Source organism: Bombus huntii, chromosome 11 (genome assembly GCF_024542735.1).
Source record: "Bombus huntii isolate Logan2020A chromosome 11, iyBomHunt1.1, whole genome shotgun sequence".
Classification (NCBI taxonomy): Eukaryota; Metazoa; Arthropoda; class Insecta; order Hymenoptera; family Apidae; genus Bombus; species Bombus huntii.
The window spans coordinates 2,316,039-2,337,940 of record NC_066248.1 but is presented as its reverse complement, the minus strand read 5'-3'; the positions used below and the strand labels follow the sequence as shown (position 1 = coordinate 2,337,940).

The following is a 21,902-nucleotide window of genomic DNA, read 5'->3' as shown; positions in this document are numbered from 1 at the left end:
ATTTTACGCGCAATGATCTTCGGCCGTTAATGAAGTTGGCAGATGTCTTAGGTTAAAATTGATTGGTTTAAAAAGCAATGTGATCCCGTTGACTTTTTGTAGCTGGATATGTACGTTATTGCAGTGTTACAGTAAAAACGACACGATTTCGAGAACATGTTTTTCAAGTTGTCGCTGCGAGGAAGTCTGAGTTACCGCAGCAAGGAAATTCTTTCGGTTTAGGGTTCTTGGAATAGATTAAAATAACGCGTATGTTCCAGTGTAATTATCTGCCTTTTTAGAGAAATATTTTAACCTTAGGTAGGAGCTTGTACTGTCTGATCTGTTAATCGATAAAAATTACGTCGCTTCTTACACAAAACGATACTAAAAAAAAAAAAAAAAAAAAAAAAAAAAAAAAAAAAAAAAAAAAAAAAAAAAAGCGATACTATCTATTTTCTTGAAATTAATATTCCGCAATCTGTTTGTTAGCTTGCATTCGGAAATTCGACGATCGCCAAATGATAATACACGTCGATAACGTTTAAAAGAAAATCGCAGTTCCGGAAATTTCTAAGTTTCTAATTCGTTCTTTGCAAATAAGACAGATTTATTCGTGGTTACGTGATCCCTATGCTAGTCGTAGGAGTCGCGAACGAGAATGATAAACAGACCGAAGAAACGTTCAGCGTGGCAGCGATCGACTGATAAAAATGCTGCAGATTTATTTGCTGTTTTCTACGTGGTTATGAACGCTGCCCACTTTACGCACGTGCGTGAGTCGATTCGTGGTTTATGATATAACGCGAAAGTGAATGGCGTTAATGACTACGCTTCGATTGGCAGAAAGGTCACGGAAGGTCGTTGAATAATTTTGGACGATGTTTTACTTTATCGATTTCCTGTTATAAAATAAATAAATATATCATGCGTATGTAAAGATTTAGTGGAAAATCTAACGGTTACCGATTCTCTGTGGTTCCAGAGAATGCAAAAATATCGTATAAATCTCCGAGACGCGTACAACAAGATTCTTAGTTCTCTGTCGAAAGCACAGTTTCTCATTCAGCAACCTGCGTGTGCGAGAAAACCGTGACGTTACGTGAAATTTTGACCAACGAGAATTCGCGAAACGCCGATTTCCGTCCGATCTTACGCCAAAATCGAGTACGCAGTTTTAGCGTTTAAAATGGATTTTCATTTTGTCATTGCAAAGAATAACTCGAGATAAGCGGTGAGTTATTAATCTCTTAGCCGTGTAGTGGTCGACTAGATGTCAAATTCCAAATTACTTGGTTCGAAGAGATACGAGCGAAAGATAATAAATTATTCTCTGTGTCCACTATTTTGAATTTTGTCGTCCGTCGAAAATGTAGTATGAGAGCTTTGCCAAATTTATGAATTTATCTGTACGCAAATTGTAACAGATATTTTGTAATTTGGAATATTCGGAGGAAAATGTTGACGATTGATGTCACTTTTTGCGGCTTCGACAAATATTATTCTTGGCTACTTTCTTTGTAGAAAATAATTGTTACGGATTCCGAGATAGAACAAATTAGATCATGCGTATAATTAAGACGTCGAGAACAGAAATCATGGTTATTTATGCATTGAAATGCGATACTTATTTACATTTTAACGTGTTATATAATTTTGTACGGTCTGTTTGATTGCCGAAAGTATAGTTATGCTACAGATTATACGTATAATTATCACAGAAAACTTTAATAGTTTGGCAGAAATAACAGCTTCGAGTTCACAAATTTCTGTACGGTAGTAATCGACTTACAAATTTATACGTTTAACATCGCGTTTTATCTCAATAGGGCTCGTATCGATCGAAAGCTTGATCGATACGTCATACGCGTCCAGTGATAACGTATTTTAAAACTTACGTTCTTAAAAAATATGAATCGTTCGACGATGACAACCGAACTCGATTGTGACTCATTCTCCTTGTGAACTTAAAGAAACGTTCTCTTCTTCCGAACGATAACGAAACTTTAACGAAATAACGTCTGGCGGGGAATAGTAGGGAGAGAGATGGGAGAAAATCATCGTCGTCGTCCACTAATTTTCAGCGAAATTTCTAAATTGCAGCATTAAAGGGCGAATAATTCGGACACGTGGATAAAATGTGGAAAATCGCAAAGAATCGCGAGCATATAAAGCAAGTAAACAGGTCGTCTTCCGACTGAGCGGCTGACGCACGTGCACGAGTCAGCCAATGCTGTGGGTGCAACCATATGTGAAAGTGACAGCACGCACGGACAGAGCCAAGCAAGGTGGTGGGCAGTAAGGTCGACGAAGGACGTCGCGAACCGCAGGTACTGTTGGCGGTCTTTCGTGCTTGGATTTCGAGCCAATTAAAATCCAGATCGTAATTAAGGTCATGCGTGATTTCGACGGTTGTTTAGAAATGTCCGCATTAACCAGACTCCAACCGCGTAGCCCCGTTATTACGAGGACGCTAATCGAAACGAAAACGAAAGAGCTGACTCGAACATTCGCTCGTTGAATACGTTTTATAAATGTAAGACGATTTAATAAATAATCAAAGTTGTTTGTTGACACGCGCGTTCTCCATTACTTTATTTAAACAGCTTCGATCGAATTTTTTTTGTCGTATGTGTAGATTACAAAATTTAGATGAAAATCCATACGAACGTCCATTTGTTTTTTCAAGATCGAAAACGTGTTAGCCGCAACTAGAAGAATGTAACTCGCAATGTTTATTTCGATATCCGTGAAGTTTGTTTTATCCATGCGAAACACTCACCAGCATTCCATTTTCTTAAGACAAACAAGGAAGCGTGTCCGTTGGTGCGTCGTGTCGGTACGAGGTTGCATCCTCTCGACCTCCTTTTTTGGACTTCCTTTTCTGTTTGGCCCGATTACCCACACAGTAGGACAATCAAAAACGGTTCGCGTGCATGAACGTGTTACGTCACGAGTAGAGTTTGCTGCACGCCGAGCGGAGAGTTCGCGGATATTCTTGTGCCGATGGGCGGATCCGTGTAATTGCAGCCGCTATTAATGGAGAGTAACTCGAAGTCTCGTTACGAAATCACAGCTCCGTCCATCCTGCGCTTTCGCGCGCACCTGATGAATGCCACCGTAATTCGCCGGATGCCAGAAAGAAAAAAAAAAAAAAGGAATTCTCGTCGCACGTGTGGCGCACGGGCAACGGAACCCAGATAGAATTCACGGATACCAACGTTTTGCAACTGTCGTTGGACTTTTAATGTAAGCTAATCATTGCGCAATCTCGCAACACGTGAACTGTGCCAGTTCGAAACGAGCACGGCCACGAAAACGGCGATGGATTAATAAATTATCGTGGTTCGAGGCGCAAACAATTTTTGGCCTCTACGTATATGTACGTATATATCGGTGAAAAGTTTGACCGAGTCAAAGCGTCGTAATCCTTAGCGTGCAATAAACTAATTCTGACCTAGAAACCTCGTTCAAACGAAAGAATAGTAAAACATTATTGCTGGCAGAAATGAAAGATAAGAGAAAGATAAGGCAATAAATATCATTAATAAATCTATCGGAATATATATACGATATATATAAAATATCGTATTTTATTTTGTCCTCGTAATTCGTAAATATCATTGAAAGTGATACCAAACTTTTAAGTAGCAATGCGTTCATCGAATTTGAAATGACGGTACTACGAATGTTAGGTTAGCTTTGGCACTGATTCAGTCTGGAAATGTTGTCTCACCGGGCGAAGGAAATTAATTTTGCTAATTGTGCCTTTCTGATTCAGCCGACTTACGGTAGAGATGAAAAACGAACCGCGGAGGGATATTCGTGATATTTTTGGTTCCTGTGATTCATATTTCGATATTAATATCAGGTCGTGTTACACTTTCGAAGTTTGGAAACTTGAAATTACTATATTTCGCAAGTTCTACGATTTAATTATCTTTTACCAGGAACGCTCCTATGAAATTGGGTCGAATTCTTCGCTTAACTGCCTTGAAAATTACTCCATCAATCCCTTCATAAGCGAAACGTATCTACGATCGAACGTAGTTTCGCGTAAAAAATGGAAATTTTAACGAGTTATTAAGCGTTAACAATTTCATCGAGTGTTCAAGTAAAAATTCCGAACTTTCCATTTGGAGATCAACGTGGTTACACGGACAGTTCTGGCGTTTACTTACGAAAGCGTACAGACGACGAAGAGGTGCGTGCAGGAATGGATGTACAGGTGTGCGTCGACGAACAGTGTGCAAGCGGTGCAAAAAATAAAGAAGAAGAAAGGGGGAACTGGAGTCACATGTCGGAAAATGTCAACCACGTGCAGATACACGAGGTTTCTCGCCTGTAACACGTTCAACGTGCTCGTGCTCGTGCAAGAAACGATGCAGAAAATTGTTTCAGATAATTTACTTGCGTGTTACATCATTTACATCTCAGCGAAGCGTGTGGAAAAAAATAGATACCGTGTAACGAACCGCTTGCTCGTCGATGAAGCCAAGGACGCTGTCTTGTTGTTTTTTTTTTTTTTTTTTTTTTGTCGAAAAACACGTAATCGGTATCGAACTGCGAGAGAGCTTAGCTTGTTTCACATACGTGTTTCTGTCGAGTACGCTCTATCCTGATTAACATTTTTATTACGATGGCATTCTTAATTTAACACTAGAGTTATTGACCTATGTGCGCGTTTAAAAATACGGTACATAGATAATTATAATTATAGTGGTACGATGAAAATAAATAGGTATACATAAATACCTTAGATAAATAACAGCTATATCTTGTTTTAGTATAGCGTTGCGATCGCAGTCGACCTACCGATATTTAAATCTTGTTAGTGGATAAAGTCGATTCTTCAATTGTCCTTTAATTATTTTAATCGATAATAAAATCAGCGATAGAAATTTCGAACAGATTCGATCGCAAAAGTTTCCAGCCAATTCTAAGCACGTTTCTACGCACGTTGATCATAATCACCTGCAATGATTTAAATTGTCGACATCGTCGAGTGGTCAAAATCCACTATTACGCGTCGCATCATTATCGTCATTACATTTCGGCGTTGCAGCTACGTAAATAGATTGTTCGCAAATTGACAGCAAATGTCAAAGCGTGAAAGTAATATCATTAGTGGTTAAAGCGTTGCTAAGCATTACATAGACAACGGTACGTGGCTGTACGATAATCACTCGACAATAATGCGCTCCTTTCATTACACAAATTATACGCGACGCGATTAGCCATGAAATTTCTCTATCGTGAATTCTGTCTCGGTGCTGCGCGACCAATAATAATAAAGAAACTTAATTTTATCGATCGGTGTATGTATAATTATATATCGATGTTCGAACATTGGTTTAACGTTTTTTTTCTAACGACAGACGACATTGAATTAAATCGTTTTCATCCACACGGTACGAATAATCGTTCGCATAATTAATTCTGGACGTAATTTGGTTAATATACTTCGTTAATCGATATCTTCCATCGTCGTGATGCTTCATTAATTTTTTACCAAATAATCCTTCGTGTAATGAATTCGCGAATAACCGGAATCCGCTTTGAAAAGGAATTAAAAAAAATAGAAATTTTGTATAATATTGCCATCGCTATGTTAATTACGCTAAACAAGGTAATTAAATCTAATACGGAATTCTTGTGCGAAATATTTTTATCGTTAACGCGAAACGCAGAGAAAAAAGAAGAAGATGCGACTGTTTTTCTTTCTCCTTGATCGCAAGAATCTCGCGTCTCTTTAACTCGTCGTACGTGTTACGTGATCGACCTAATGTTTAACACGAGCCGAGAAAGAGCGGCCACGTGTCGCGTCGACGGAATTTTATGTACAATTCCGCTACGAGGATATTGTCTTTATATAGCGCATAGCCTTCGGCGTAAAATGATTCTTAGTACGCATTTTAGATTTATAATCTGGAAAAACAAAACAAAACAAAAAAAAAAAAAAGAAAAAGAAAGGAGGAAAAAGACCAACAGGGAAACTCGCTTGACTACGAGAAATTATTACCCAAATAGGTAATTTATTTACTCAGACATTCTGATGCTAATATACTTTTATCTTGTTTTCGATCTTACCTTACGAAACAGATAAATGTTCCTAGAAATTTGCACTTTTAAGAAGAACAAACAAAATCTTACGTTCTTACCAGCGCAGTATATGCGATGTAAGAAGGTACATCGTTCTACTTGCACTTACCTGCGAGGCAACGATATTTTGTTTATTGTAGCCTAGCAAGGCTCGTACCTCGGCTGGTACTACGTATTGAGTCATTCCAGACACACAGCTTTAATTATGTGTGCATAGTAATTAGCTAGTGCAGCCGTTTGTGTATTCAACTATTCGCTATGGCGTAAGCTTAATTTGGAACGTCAGCCGTCACGCTTTACAGTCGTTCGAAAAATACCGTTTACGTCTTAACAAAGGCATTATTGCATAACAAATTCTTCTTACACAATGCTTGTATCGAGTAAATGATATTAATGAACTGACAAGTTACGAGTTGTAGGTTGTAGGGATTTTCTTTCTTTATAATCGAAAACTCCAATTTCGAGCATAGAAAATTTCGTGTCTCTGATTAGAGATCGCCAAGTTTCTTGGAATTTATTAATTCCTTTGTTTTCAGGTGCTTCTTAGAAACGTCTTCTTTCATCATCGGACATTTTACCGCAATGCAGGGAAATTTATCAATACCGATAACTCGTAAAATTTCACTACGAATATCGCTTGAATTATATGCAAGAAAGTTAATCGTTTGGTACCGTTGAAAAATTCGAAACCGTTCGAAGTTTCCACGTAATTAATTATTCTTACCGTATTGGTACATAGCACAGTTGCATTTGCGATGTAAAAGGAAAACAGGAGCTAGCACGTTTTTATTCGGTCTCACCGCATTGTAATCGTTTCCTCGTCGATGACTGGTAAACGAGCTGTGACGGAAACCATTAGACGTTTGCCCGCTGAAAATCACGATTTCTTGCATCTATGTTGTGTGTGTATAGCGTGATTTAATTTGCGCGTAGTTATTCTACAAATTATCAAGTATCAAGCAAGCAATCGTCTTGTCGGACAATTTTTCAATTAAAAATATTTGTACGACATTGAAGCGTACAATGGTGAATGAGATGGAAGAGAATGCTCTATGAATAACTTCGAAGAGAATATTTGCTGAATAGTCCATCTATTAATATCATCTAGCTGTCTCGGTACGTACAACGTTTCCTTCTGATAATGGGTCATAGTTCGAAGGAAATTCCAAAATTAACCGATTATATCGGCTATTTTTATAGATGAATTATGGTGGAATTTTTGAAAGGAAATTCTGTAGAAAAAGTTGTATCTTTAAAAGCTGTTTAACATCGATCAACATCTGTATAGTACAACTTGTAATAGCCTGTGTAACATAACTTTACCAAAAACGTAAGAAACACGGGTAACTTCGAATATCTTAACACATCTTGAAAAATGAAAAATACTGGACAAAACGTTTTCATTGAGTTCTATTACGTTTTATCAAAGTACCAACGAATTTTGTCATCCGTTTCAGATATTCGTCGTCTATGTACGTATTACTTATTCGTCGGCAATCCGACAGATCCTATACCTAGCGATTGACTCTGTTAATTCGTTGGAAAGCTACGCTTTGCCCTACATCGGCGAGGATGATTCTCTTTAGACCTTATTGTATCGTTGTGATTCAATGCTCTTTGAACGCGACGAATCGCAAATATCTGAGAACCTTTAAGCTGTTCCTCAATATTTATGTGGATGGGAAAACGGGGGTATCGTTAAGGCTGTCGTAGCGTTCGGTCAGCTGCACGGTGAACCGGTGTCAGCTGCAACTTTTACGCGGTACGACATTGCTGGTGTTATCAATAATGCGCGGATACTCGTGCCTTTTCCGTCCACTCTATTTACAGCAAGAAATCTATAACGGGGCAGAGGACGTGGACGTGTCGGGTTATTGACTGAAACGTTCGCTCCGTAGTTCGAAACGTTACGTAAAGCGTGCGCCTACAGCTGCGGCCGAGCTGGATGGACGACGATCATTTCCGCCTAGAGAAATTCCGCGAGTAACGCGCCGATCGATGAACACGTGCTCGACATCTGGTAACTCGTCCGCATCGCGGAACTTCGTTCCATTTACCCATTGATTCTTCAAACTCGTTCGGATTAATCGACTCGTTCGAATTCGAGCTACTCGAAGCAAGTAACGACTCGACTAATGAGAACGAGAATAGAAACTTCGATGGATATTTCGAGACAAGTAAATAACAGGTTCGTATACGTTTGTCGAAATGTTTCAATTTACCGGAACCTTGAAGTTGCTCGCGATTTATTATAGATGTACGTTCGTCTCTATTATACGTATCTGTCGTATACATTTTTATAAATTAAAATTTCTAACGTACGTCGAAACGTCTACTTCTTGTACATTACGAAGCGTATAATTCAGGCATGAGACTTCCAAGAATTTGTTTTTTATTATTTAGTAAAATATCTGACAAACGATCTCCGCGAATCGTGAAAATGATAAATTTCTTATAATTCCAACGATCCCTAGAAGTCGTAAAGTATGGTACTGTCCGGTAATAAATCAGAAACTCGTGGTTCGAAGAGGAATTCGCATATATTTGCGCGTCGAGTAATCGTAATTGAGAAAATCGGTTTTATGACCACGTGTTTTGTTAGCTCGCACGGTCCTGGTGATCCGTGTTTTTCAACGTTTTACAACGATCCATTTCTGGCTGGATCTCGAGCAGCATTTTTCGAGAGTTTTACGAACCTTCGACGTTTCTACTAAAACTCGCACGAATGTGAAAGCGACGAGAGTTATTCGAACACGACATCCTTTCTGCTGTCGCTGTGCCATTGTTCACGGAACTGTCGCGGGAAATTTCTTTTCGTCGGAGCACCATGCGTCACGGTGCAATCGCGACAGGAATTCACGATCTTTACGTGACTGCCGTTACGAAATTCCAAGGATCGAATTTTGAAATCGTTTCACCTTATATCTCGCCCATTAGGGACTAAGCGTTAAAACAACCCGTAAAAGTTGTGTAAACGCAATATTATCGACGTAATGTTATTAGCGATATACGAGGAACAAAGAAAGCCAACTGGACTCTGGTATAAATGGATGCTCTATGTTTTCTTTGCAGTCTGGATGCTAGATCTTGCAAGGACGAGATATACAGGATGGGAATAGGCGCTGGGTATTGCGAAGGAAACTTGAATTTTGCTACAGCCTCCGAGGATGACGAGGTTTATACCAAGAAGAAGGTTTCTAGGGTGAGTCGTTTTGTCTTCTCTTTATATCGTTCACCACCGTATCATTTTTCTTTTCTTCGTAAGATTCGGAAGAAATCGAAAGAAAGAGACTATATGCTAGCCAGCAGTTCAGGACTGTAGTAACCGCGATACGTATCAATCTTCGCAAGTTCGTATACGGTACAGGGACCGGAAAGGCCGCGGTAAGATCCGTCGCTCGAGGAACCGGTATTTAGGCCAGCATAGAGAAAGGTTTTCCGTGTTTTCGAATCGACTGGTGATGCAACAGCTGGTTGCCACCGATGACGGTCACGTTTCTCGAAAACGAGGGTTGCGACATCGCGTCTGGGCGAAATTGGTTTCAGCATGGCGTTGTATACCTTGGCCAAACTTATAAAGGCCTTTCTTATTTATTATAAAATCCGTATCGAATTTCGACTTTCGATAAATTTTGGTTCGCGCGTTTCCTTTGATTCGTCGTCGATTATTCATTCAAACTGTGGTTCAGGTTACGATTCTGTTATATTAACGAGCAATACGTGCCAGAAAACGTGGCCCCTCGAGGCGCATATCGCGTCCCGAGAAATGCACCTGTTAAAGTCGTTGACGAATTATTCGGATCGCTGGCATCGCCACGTTGTTTGGCAGTATAGCTTGATTTTACGAGCTTGGCCAGGTGTGGCGGATTCTCCACTCGGGAGTTTCCATTACATAGGTTCGCCACACGATATAGGTAGGGCTCTTTCATGAATATTTTATATGGCCGATTAACCATCACGTTAGAATTATGACATTGATATTCGTGGCTTTTTTTAAATCGATCGAACTTACGCGAGACGAAGTAAAATTAATATTTATGCGTTTTAGAATACGTTAACGGTTTGCTCTTTTTACGATTCATATGTTTTATGTATAATCTTTTGAAACGTATGGCCGAGAAAAATGTACTTTTAGAATTTAAGGAAGCTGGTAATTGCACGTAAGAAACGTGTTATATTCGACTCTATCTGCGAGTAACGCAAGAATAACAAAAAGCGTCGAATGTTGCGTATCCTTCTGCTTTTTGCGCTTTTTACTTTTCTTCACGAGCGTTACGAAGCTTCGACCACGTAAATTCTATTTTCGCATGATATATCGTATCGTAGCAATAAACACAAATAGACGCGAAACGAATTGATTCCAGGAAAACAGCTTGTCGCCGGTTTAAGTACGATCGCTAAACAGGTATTAGCTCGAAGAAGCTTCGGTCACGCGCGTTCCAATTTACGTAGAAAAACAAAAGTACTGCTTAACCGATTGCGTGATATGTATCGGAGAATATAAAACCTTAGGTAGTGGCGCGGCATTTTATCTCGATAAAAATGGCCCGATAAAACGTGACGATGATCGAAGATTCGCAAGAAGGGAGGTCGGCTTGTTCTGAATTAATATTTACACGCAACGGGCATGCGACACGCTCGTGAAACGATATCCTGTTCATTCTGTAATTGCATCGGATCACGTGCAACGAGCACGTTCGAATCTCTGGCGTCGTGTCTGGCGTGAAACGCGGGGAATGCCAGTTTTGGCAGGGGCTGGCTTGACGATTAGAGCAACGTGGCGCGGATATTAGTCGCGTTGCATCGCGTCGCGTCGCGTCGCGTCGCGTCGTATCGCGTTGCGTCGAGACATCCAGCATCGTTCAAGGCAGCTTGCGCAATTGCTTTTGCGTGCGTCCGCTGCACTTGCGTCGTTGCAGATTCACGCACGGGTAATTCTAATTCACGTGTTACTAGCTTCGAAGGAACCGACCACGTTCTCTCGTTCTCGTCGATGTCTGTCGGCGACGATCGATTCAGTTGTGGTTTGAACCGAGGGGTGGGTCGAACCAAGGCGCTGTAATGGCAAAGATCGTAAAGTAAAAATGAACGTAGCACGATGGCAGTCGAATGACGGAGCCTTCGAAACGCTTGGTTCAATCGTAATAACGACGTTTTTCGTTAGGCTTCTTAAAAAGTCTTAAAAATGATATATCACGCACAGTGTGTTCGATGCTCGCATTGAAAGTAACGTGCCATCTCTCGATCGGTCGTGCCACTTTTACATAAGTCCACAGTTCACGATACACGTTCCGATCAGACGTGCACGAACAACAACGTTGTATAGTCGTTAATGAAAGCGCTTTAATCGTTTGCGAAAGGCGACGCAATCATACTGTTGATTACAACTACGACTGATAATTAGCAGGGATCCCGTTTATTTTCGTAAAGTTTCCCATGGTGACGCCATCCGTGGCGTAACGATCATTCCGATTACATTTATCATAGTAAACGTTTTGTTTTAAGCGGACGATGCCGATCGAGGCACGAACGTCGTGAATCGAAGGGCTCATGATAAACAACCTGCGTTGAGTTTTACGACTCTTTGGATAAAATAACGCACGAAGACAGCAAGGGAAGCGTACACGAGTTACATCTGCTATTTCATAAATGTTCTATAAATTTGATTTCGGTTTAAAACTCTGTCGAAACTCTCGAACTTGCCGAAAGTGGAGCACCGAATGCGTTCGTAATGATTCGTGCATACACACACGCGCACACACACGTACATATAAGAATTAGTACGAAATGTATTCCAAAAAGTTGGAGGTATTTATAGAATGTGTTATTTTTAGAACGTGTCTGAAATTGGAGGATAAATTTCTGTGCTTCGGTAGTGGTTTCGCAATTTCTATGCTTCCTAGATCCATTATCGGTTCTCGTTCAGGAAGTGACCGTTGAGCGTGACGAAGCATCTGCTCGCGATCACGTAAACCAAACGACCGATCACGCGGATTCGCGATGCAAACGAATGCCTTCTCTCAGCGATTATAGCGAGCGTGTAACTGGGAATTCACGGCGAAGGAAACGCGGCTTTCGGTGTTCACGCGCGTACAGCTAATCGATACAAAAGTTGGGAATTTCAAGTGGCCTGCTTTCATCGCTAGGTCGCTTTATGGTAATTCGCGGATTACATTAGAATTTCAAGAGCGCCCGAGGGATTCAGTGACCCCCTAATTTTCACGCGCAACAACTTTCCAATTCCTCGTCATGTCCGAACGTCCGTACGATCGCTTCTCCAGACACGCGACATCATTTTTCCAACAAATCGAAATTACGAGAGAAATTCACGTTGAGACGAGATGAAAGCATCTTCCCCGGGAAATTCGCACGGTAAAGTTCGTATTTTATCTTACCTTAACGACGACGAGTGACCGTGACGAAGTCCGTCGCGCTTTCTTTTGTCTCTTCGCTCGATGCAAAGTCGATTTAGCGACCAGATGATTCTAAGCGGTTGACCGAAAAAGCGTTGTTATCGGCCTCGCGATACGTTTATTACGAACTTTGATTTGGACTAAGTTTCCGTTAAAATCGGACGGCCAGTTGCGAAAGTGTCGATCGGATTGGTAACGTAAGCTCACGCTTATTTTCGTGAAGACACGAGGACTTAAAAATAATTTATTTCGCGACCCGCTCGAAACGACGACGTCTCGCCTATCCTTGACTCGATTCTAAGGATCGGCGCAGAGTCGAGAGTCTCTCTCTCTCTCTCTCTCTCCCTCTCCCTCTCTCTCTATCTTCGAAATCATCGCGACTGCCAATTCAGGTTGTCAAATCGAAGCTAAGGTGAAAATCTCCGGCTCTTTATCTTGTGTTACGCAATCACCTTCGTTTTCGTATCGTTATATAATCTCGATCGATTTCGAGAGGATCGGTGGTTGAAAACATCGGACGCCAGCGAAGTCAAGCATTTTCTTTTTTTAGTAAAGATTCTGTAATCTCGAAAGTTTGTTCTCGTACTTTAGTCGTATGTGGTGATAATACCTGTTTCGATGAGAGCTTACGGCCGAGATTACGAAAAAATCGTAGAGCGAAGCGAAGATACGACATTTGAGAAATGGTAATTCGTTTAAACTGATTTGAGAATAATCGATCTACGTATGAAACGTTATGCGTCTGTCGGAGAAATTTTGTTCCGTTTGTTAGAACTTGCCGAGTGAATATCGATGTTCGTAATTTTGTTAATCGACGCTTCTCGCGAAACGTTATGGTAATTTTGATAAGCGTTCAGTTTAAATAAATATTCGGAAGTTCGTTAAAATTAGACAATAACCGATCGATAAAAATGCAAAAATATATAAAGCTCGAGTTATTAAAACTATCCTCCAAAGCGTATTTTTAAAGAAGTGACGATGCGAGTAAAAATGGGGCGCAAAAAGGGAACGTTACCTATCCAATTTTCCACGAGAACGGTATACGAAAATATTCGATATTTTGTGTTTCTTTCCTCTTGAATTTCTTACGACGCTATCAGTGATACCTTGTGACCTGTTTTTGACATGTTTCGTACTCGGATTAAGTTGCTGCTTGATTAACATCTCGATCAAACCAGGTTGTCAGATAAACTCTCTTGTAATAAACACGACGATTGTTCTACGTTACAGATATCAAGGTATTCAGATACTTTTGCTCGAAAAATTCTATCGACACATTTTTGTACACAAATTACGACCACGAGAGGATTAATCCGTTTCCATCGTATTGCAGTTATTTTGCAATTATCATGCGTTTTCCATTACTTGTTGCCGATCCAATATTATGTTACTATATTGCGAATCGAATAATTCTAAGAGTTTGTTTTTGCCTGTTATACGTTTTTGCGTATATCAGTCGTTGCATACATATCGAATCACCCGGAGAACGATACAATTGATAAGGTAAAAAATAGGCAGGGTGTTTCTTAATCCCCTACTACGGTAAATGGTAATTTTCCATAATAGTCTTCTATGCAATAATTTCCCACGTGCTCGATTCCCGTCTCTCAAACGAACACGTTATATAAGGAAATCGACGTTTACGACTTTCACAGATTTTTATTTACATCTTAATCACTGTCATACAAACATTTAATTACGATTAATACGTGTAATTGTTTAAATAAATCCGTTGCTACGATAATTTTATCGTATTTAATTATCTTATCGTTTCTTGCAATTATCCAGAATTTAATACAATTGATAAAGTAAAAATACCTATTCGCTTTTAATTTTCACAGATATCTCATAATTAATGGCTTCTTCTTCCTTCTTTTTTTTTCTTTTTTTCTTTCAGCTGTGTCATTCCTCTAGCAAACGATGCTTAAATATAAATAATTAGATAGATATAGTCTTACATAGATATAGATACAAATGATTCGTTTCTTAATGAATTAACGCTCGATGGAATTGATTATCTTATCCGTTTCATTATTTAGGATTAAATACGATGGAATGGAGAATCGAATCGTAACCTTCGCAATGGTTTGGTGAATGCAAGGTTCTTCGATGAATTTCCCAGAAGTATGGTTTATACGCGGTCGTTTTTTCTTCTGAACGATGCACGACGTGTCGCGGATGTGCTCGATGGCACGAACGTGATTTTCACACCACCGTAACGTTTCACGCGGGGAAATACCTGACCGGATTCTCGGTCATGGCTTCGGCAGTGAGTCAGGGTCTCGATACAGCTTCTACGTCATCGGGTGTTACCACGGGCCAATGACGATCCCCAAGCGCGTACTCTGCTCGCGATTAAACCGTCTAAGATTAGGCGATGCTTCTTCGGGTTTGCTTTTTATAGTGTTCACTCGTCGAGCAAGAAGAATATTTCAAACATACTGTTCACACGCTACAAGATAAATATTTGCTACGAGTATACGTACCCTTTTTTCCTTTCGCGTTTTTTTTTTTTTTTTTTCATTTTTTCATCGACACCTATTTTTTGGATAACCAAGAAAAAACTCCGAGTTTGCCATAAGTTTTTATGTCGTCTGGAGTATTGGCATTCCATCGTTCGTATGGAATCGACATACGTACAATAAAATCAACGTTTGCTCACTAATTCAATTTTCGTACTTTCCACACGATCCACGTTTTATCGTCTGTTTAAAGTGTAAACGATCGGAAAGTCAAATAATTTTCTGCGTATGTAATGAACCTTGGCCACGCGAATGCACGCGAAAGAAATGAAATTCACGTTTCACGTGTAAATTATTATTAAGTTACGCTGTTCTTAATCGCTTTCTTCCTAAATTTCGTGACTTTTATCTTGTCTTTCTTTTCAATCAAATTGATATTATTCAAACATCGTAGGTATTGAAACTCGCCAAACGCGCAATATTAACAACATATTGGAATAACAATTTATGGCGGAGTAACAACGTTAACCTATTTAATTAAAAGCTATTTAACCGACGTAGTTATCAGATATATGTACTTACGCTTTTCTTTACTCAACCACATTTTCTTACCTAACCGCTCCTGTTCTATGTCTTTCGCGCGAACAACAACCAGTAGCGGTCTCTCGGTAGATGTTCCGTTTCCTTGTCTGTTTTGCACGTGACGATCGAGATAATGCGAGTCACGCGCCTCTGCAGGTTTTCTGAAACTTCGTAGAGTAGCGTAGAGTAAGTACGTTTATCGCGTTTCGAAGAAAACCTGTTCGTAACGTCGCATGAAAAAGCCTTTAGCTTGTCTCCTTATGCAGATCGTATTTTCATTCTCGTGCTTCGAAATGATTAGTTGTTCGTGAAACGGAGTAACATGGCCAGAAAATCGTTTTGACCCTCGTTGGGCGCTCGAGGAAAAACGCTCACGAAGCGATGATTATCAGTAGCGACCCAAATAATAATATCACTGGCGTAGAAACGATGTGAGAGAACTTATTCGTGTTCCATAAGAGCAGCGACCTTTCTTACGTCGTTCAAGTTACAAACGTTGTGACACGAATTTTACAGAATTCGCGTGTCACCGTTAAAAAGATTTCCAAAGTTACAAAGTACCCTGCTTTCGCTCAACGCTTTAAGTTTACAACGTACTTTTCTCTTAGTCTCGTTTAGTTTGATAGCGAGATGAACTTAGATTAGAAAAATTGAATTTTACGATATTCGATATTTAACGGTAACTTTTCATTTCGAATTTTCATCTACGAGTTAAAATTCTCGCCTATTTAAAAACTTTCGTTCGTACGTTGTTCGCGATAGAAAATTTTCAAATTTACTTACCTCTACTTACTTATTATACAGAGGTTATTACCTCTTACTTTCTAACCTTACATATTCCGCTCTTTTCGTTCAGCGATACTTTTAACGTTCCGTCATTCTTAAAATCGTTTCTAGAGACAATATTTACTTCCTAATCTATTAGATGCAGTTATTTGACTTTAACGAGCATTTAAATTTACATTCGAAACGTTTCCATAAGTTATGTTTAAAGTTCCTAACATCGAACATTGACTGCTATTATTTCTTAAAATAGAATGGTACGACTGAATAAAACGATCGTACAGACCGTGTCGCTCGACTGTTACAGATCACATAATGGTTATAGACTGAACTGGACTCGGTTGTAAGCGAGATCCCTGTAAAACTAACCTTAGGTATCGTGTAATTTCATAGTTTCGCGCTAAACATAGCTAACAGAATTGAAAGGTCGCGAAATTGTATCGGAATAGAACGACAAACGAATTTTATAGCCGAGCTGAATACAATCTTCCTCCGATTCAACTTACATGCACAGACAGATAACTGTTATCTCTTCTCTTCGTTGCACCGTTGCACGTGTTGCACGTTGCGTGTCACTGATTCGTCTCGCACGTGATGCCATCTAGTCACCGATTAGTTAAATTCCCCATATTTCGACAGAACTGTCTATTTTGGCAACTACTGACTTTCTTACTTATTGAGAAACAACGATTATACGCTCTGCCCCTCTCCCGTTCCTTCGCATTTTTAATTCTTTGTCTCTTATAACCTTTGTCTCCGTCTTTTGTCTTTGCAATCGAAATACGAATTTCAAAGACAAAGAAGAGATACCTTTTTCGAGCGAAATAAACACTATGTATTCTTAATAACTTTTGTATTCTTCGAATATGCCAGTTATGCACATAATGGTTAAATAACTCATCGCAATATATCCATAATGGAAATGTAACTGTATAGAAGTACGGGCTAGTGAATCATTCGACGATATCGCATGTTTGCTTTAACCGTATGAAATACTCACTTGTTATTTTGTCTCCGGCGAATGAAACGCACGACCGACGTGAAATTGTCGATCTTGTTACGAAATGGCTGGTTGTTCCCTATGTTTTTCGCCAGTACTGCCCCCCTGCTATTCCTTATCGAGATACAAAAGGGGGAATTCGTATTTTCTTGTCACGTGTTTCGTTGGAGTTCGATTACGAACAAACGGATCGTCACGAGGGCTTGACGTAGACGTAACGATTGCTATGAGCTTTCTGCGAATGAGACGCAAGTGCGTCGTTATGGGATATCGTCTTGGACTTCGCGCGGTGCCATTAAACGAAGTCGATAACTGAGCTTTCTCGATAACCGATCGGAGGTTAATCATACTCCAGTGGACCGGCGCGATGCAGATTCGATTCTGGAAAATAGTGCCTCTTGGTTTGGACTTTAGTACAACCTCTATCGCGTTTCTTCAGCCGCGTAAAAATCTATCAATACCATGATTCTTTATTTCGCGAACGTGTTTCCGTTTATAGCTAATACATCGTTCATATGGGATATAAAGAAGGCACTATGATTCTTGCGAACGTTGCGTTTTTGCAGAATTTATAGCCGCATTGGCTGATATTAATAAACGATTGGAGTACATGATATTAGTCAGGATACTATCGCAATATATGATTGGAATAGCAGTGTGTGTCGATCGAAGTCGAACCAACGACTAACGTTTCTTTTACTCCTGGGAAATCATAATAATTTATGTTCGTAACAAAAATAATACGTAGCCAGTTGCGTCAGGGTTGCTAAAAACAGCACGTGTCCATTCACAAGGTGTTGCTCGTAATCAGTCTCGCACGTTTGTCCTCGTAAATGTATTTTTCGCAGTCAACGTGATCATTCGTCCGCCGGAGACATTAGATATGCGATATTCTAGAATTAGACGACTTATGCGAAAAGGAATGCTTCATATGCATCGACAGTGGCGAGTAAATAACATTTCCGTGAGAAGCCGTGTATTTCCGTGTATTTGTTCGTGTTACTGGTACAGTCTTATCAGCAACGGAATCGGCGATTTAACCTTTGATAAATATTCGGATCGCTTAACATTTTTTTTTCAAATTATTTATATCCCTTTCTCTATCTTCGCTTAAATTTAAATATTCAAACAGCATTATCATCCTCGCACGGAATTGCTGTTCTTTTCTTCTTATCAAGGCCATTCATCTTTCCTACGTCAAGATGTAAAGTCTTCGTAGGAAGGCACGTTTCCGGGTACAAGCGACGTGAAAAACATGTTTCGCAATAGTATATTAAAATCAACGGCTCGTGCGTTCTAGCTTTCTGGTGCCGATTTGCTTATTCAAACGAGTTGGATGACAATATATTAATGTTCGAGCGTTTCGTTTTTATATCTGATACGATGTTACGGATGATAAAAACGATCGTTTACCGAGGTAGCTACTAAAAAAAGTCGTAAGACGAGAAGAGTTTCTTAAGACGTTTCTTTTATTTACCGATTAATTTACTAGTTATATTTCTTATATTATCGGTGAAGTTATCCCTGTCGACTCACTATGTCGCTTGGCTCAAATTGGACGAAGTTTTCTTTTCCATAGTTATAAAAGCGCCCAGCGTGCGGCGATCTCGGCCGAAGCGTTTTGCCACTGTAAAGAACCATAACGTTTTCGCTGCACCGAATTACCGACCGATCTAACGGTGAACCGAACGATGCCCCATCGCGGCAAATTTTTCAGCTAGCCCAACCGATTATCGATCGACGAATAAAGCGCACCGTCGAACCAATGCTTTGTAGCGTGTCTTAAATACAAACATAGACGTACCGTAAAATGCTTACAGCGTTCGTTTGTTATTACCAGTGGCGATGAAGCTGCTAGATCCGGTGATACCCGGTTATCGTTTAAAAAACACCAGGAGGTCAAGCGTTTCTCGATAAACTCTGGTCATAACACAGGCTTCGATGTCAGCCGCAAAGTTCTCCCTGGTCCGGTTATATCCGGAATGCCGATAACTCGACCCCGTTAATGTAGTTCCCTAGTGATTTTTCGCGATCCGGCTCCTTTCCCGGATCGCCGCGCTGTTCTCGTCGCGTCTCGTCGAATCAGCAGAAACGTCGAAGTCGAGGGTCAACGAGCAATTCTCGATTACAGTTCGCTGTACCGAGCCTGTATATCGAACGCTATAGCGTTCGTCGGATAATACCACGAGGGACGAACTCCGTGGTATCGAGTTTATTTCGTAGGATCTTCCGTTTTATTTATTATCTTTTTCCTCGTTAAGCGTATGATAATTCGCAGCGAGGTTTGTTCCAACGATTTCGATAGAACCATCGATCTCGCAAATTCCCCGATACTCGTTCCTACACTTTTCTCTTATAAATTCGCATTTCGATTTCGTCGAGGAACGCATAGATAGATCCGTATTCCGATTTCCTTCGTTTCGTCCAACTACACAGGCTTTCCTAAAATACCATTACGGCAACTGCGATCATAAACATTTGGCCAGGCTCCACGATCACGATTCCGTGGCACCGATGTAAAATAATTTATTTTATCTTGCCACGTGCGTGATTAGTCGTGGTCGGTGCATGTATCTGGTTCAAGGCGGTAATCCGCGTGCTCGTCGGTTAGAAAGAAGGCGCTCGCCTCGCGGCTCGGTCGCCGCTTTTTTCTCCGCGGTTGGCGTTAGCGGCAATTCGGTTCGAGCCGTGTGCATCGAATGCACTCGCGTGCGAACGAAGAAAATTGCCACGGAAGAGAATTCTCGGGGCTGGCTTCCTCGGTGAAACGTGTTTCCTCACGTGTTGGGCGTTATGCATCGCGCTTACAACACGTGATAGCGGCGGCGCGGCGTCATCGTCGAAGCGGCATCTCCCTCCTCGTTAAAGGAACGTAGGCGCCGCCGGCTGTGGATCGCAGTCGTGGTCGTACCATATCGAAGTACGCATAGTGTGTCGCTGCCTTCGCGTGACATCGTACGAGTCGTATCGTTTCGTCTCGTTTTATCGACAGTGTCCCTCTATTTTCGTCAGTTTATACGAGACGTTGCTTTCCTTTACGACAGTATGCGCAACTGTCTGTCGTTTCTTTGTGGAATATATCGTTAATTATCGTATACATAGATCGTGAAGTAGAAGTATTTTTCTGCAGTGGATACCACCGAAGTAACGTTCGCCGAGATTCGAATCGAGTGACGTCTTTGAAAGGGGGCGATATAGAGGCGCGATTCGTGGAAACGTTCGAACGTGTCACTTACAGCAATATTCTTGGATGTAAGATAGAATTTCGTCAGGCTTCTAATTAAATTGCTAAGAGGGCCCTACTCGTATCGTGCCACCGTTACGCCAAGTTGTTCGCGAGTGTGAGTGTCTGTGATTGTACGATTACTCGAAAACGGAGCAGGACTACGGCGTATTAGTTTTCACGCGTTCTTGCGTTCCGAACACGATGGTGACGCACAGTATGGACAATATTTTGAACATGCAATACTACACCGCGAATAGCCACGTCGATGCGGTAGCGCATTCACCACCGTTAAGGAAGAGACGCTGTATGAATAAAGAGGTGACATCTTATTTCACGATCGACGATTTTCTTCTTTGTTAAGTCGCGCCACTTTGTTTTCTCGTTTCGCCGAGCATTTTGCGAACCGTCTTTTTCGCTTCTTTTCCACCTCGAAGCATCGCGAAGTTCAACAAATTCGAGAAATTTCGGTATTCGTTTTCCAGTTTACTGTATCTTAAAGAGTGCGGCGAAACGACGTTTGTTATCGAAGAACAGCATCTACGTAGCAGGAGAATTGTGGCATCTGTGTCGAAAGCACAAAGTGACATCTAACATCGTCCGACTCGTCATCGTCTTTTTGCATCGCGTAAACTTTCGTCAAACGCGAACGTAACGTTCTACCACACATCAGATACCGCAATTATTTATCGTAAATCGGAAAAATTGTTGGCAAGCTTCAGATAACGTAACAATATTACCAACGTCATACATGCTGCTCGATTATATACACATGCTCTCGGAATAGCGCAATGATGTATCATATTGTTAATTATCTTGTGGAAACGATCGTTTCGCTATCATCTTCGTTATCATACGCAAACTGTCGAAAGTTTTAGTAACGTGTTATCTCTTTTCTGCTGTTGCAGCAAGATCCAATGTCTCATAGGATTATCGAAAAACGCAGGAGAGATCGTATGAATAATTGTTTGGCCGACTTGAGCAGGCTCATACCGGCCGAGTACTTGAAGAAAGGCCGAGGAAGAGTGGAGAAGACCGAAATCATTGAAATGGCTATACGTCACATGAAGCATCTTCAAGGTCTTCGACAAGGTACTAATCGGATCAATCGAAAAGAATATTTAGATGTAAATCAGGCTTTCCAAAGAATGCTTGTAATTTTTTAATCACTCAGCCACGTTTGAACCTTTTTGCAAGATTTTTAAAAATAACGCTACTTTTACTTTATTCCTTAATGCCAATTTCTTGTTACTTTTACTTAATTTTCTAGTAGATAACAATTCTCTCTCAAAAATATCGACCAATATGAAATTACGTGTGCTGTGATTATGCTTTTGATAGTATAGTAGACGTGTCTG

The 21,902-nt window shown here is 40.5% G+C and overlaps 2 protein-coding genes across 6 annotated transcripts in view; one reads left to right on the top strand and one right to left on the bottom strand.

Annotated features, from left to right (window-relative positions):
* Window positions 1–12,780, bottom strand: part of LOC126871001 (eukaryotic translation initiation factor 3 subunit G) — a 41,682-nt gene extending 28,902 nt beyond the window's left edge. The window contains exon 1 of the mRNA XM_050629325.1: window positions 12,477–12,780. The gene's annotated coding sequence lies outside the window, so the exon portion shown is untranslated. The remainder of the gene's footprint in view (window positions 1–12,476) is intronic.
* The window catches only part of LOC126870994 (transcription factor cwo), a 38,202-nt gene that overhangs the window by 14,011 nt on the left and 2,289 nt on the right, over window positions 1–21,902 (top strand). The window contains exons 1-3 of one of the 5 annotated variants that reach the window (XM_050629310.1): window positions 1,793–2,309; window positions 9,154–9,283; window positions 21,453–21,636. In XM_050629310.1, coding sequence (XP_050485267.1) covers window positions 9,191–9,283; window positions 21,453–21,636 — 277 coding nt within the window. In that variant the 5' untranslated portion in view covers window positions 1,793–2,309; window positions 9,154–9,190. Of the gene's footprint in view, window positions 1–1,792; window positions 2,310–4,046; window positions 6,010–7,300; window positions 8,270–9,153; window positions 9,284–20,143; window positions 20,866–21,452; window positions 21,637–21,902 lie in introns of those variants that run through there. The other 4 variants (XM_050629306.1, XM_050629308.1, XM_050629307.1 and 1 more) reach the window with 4 other exon arrangements.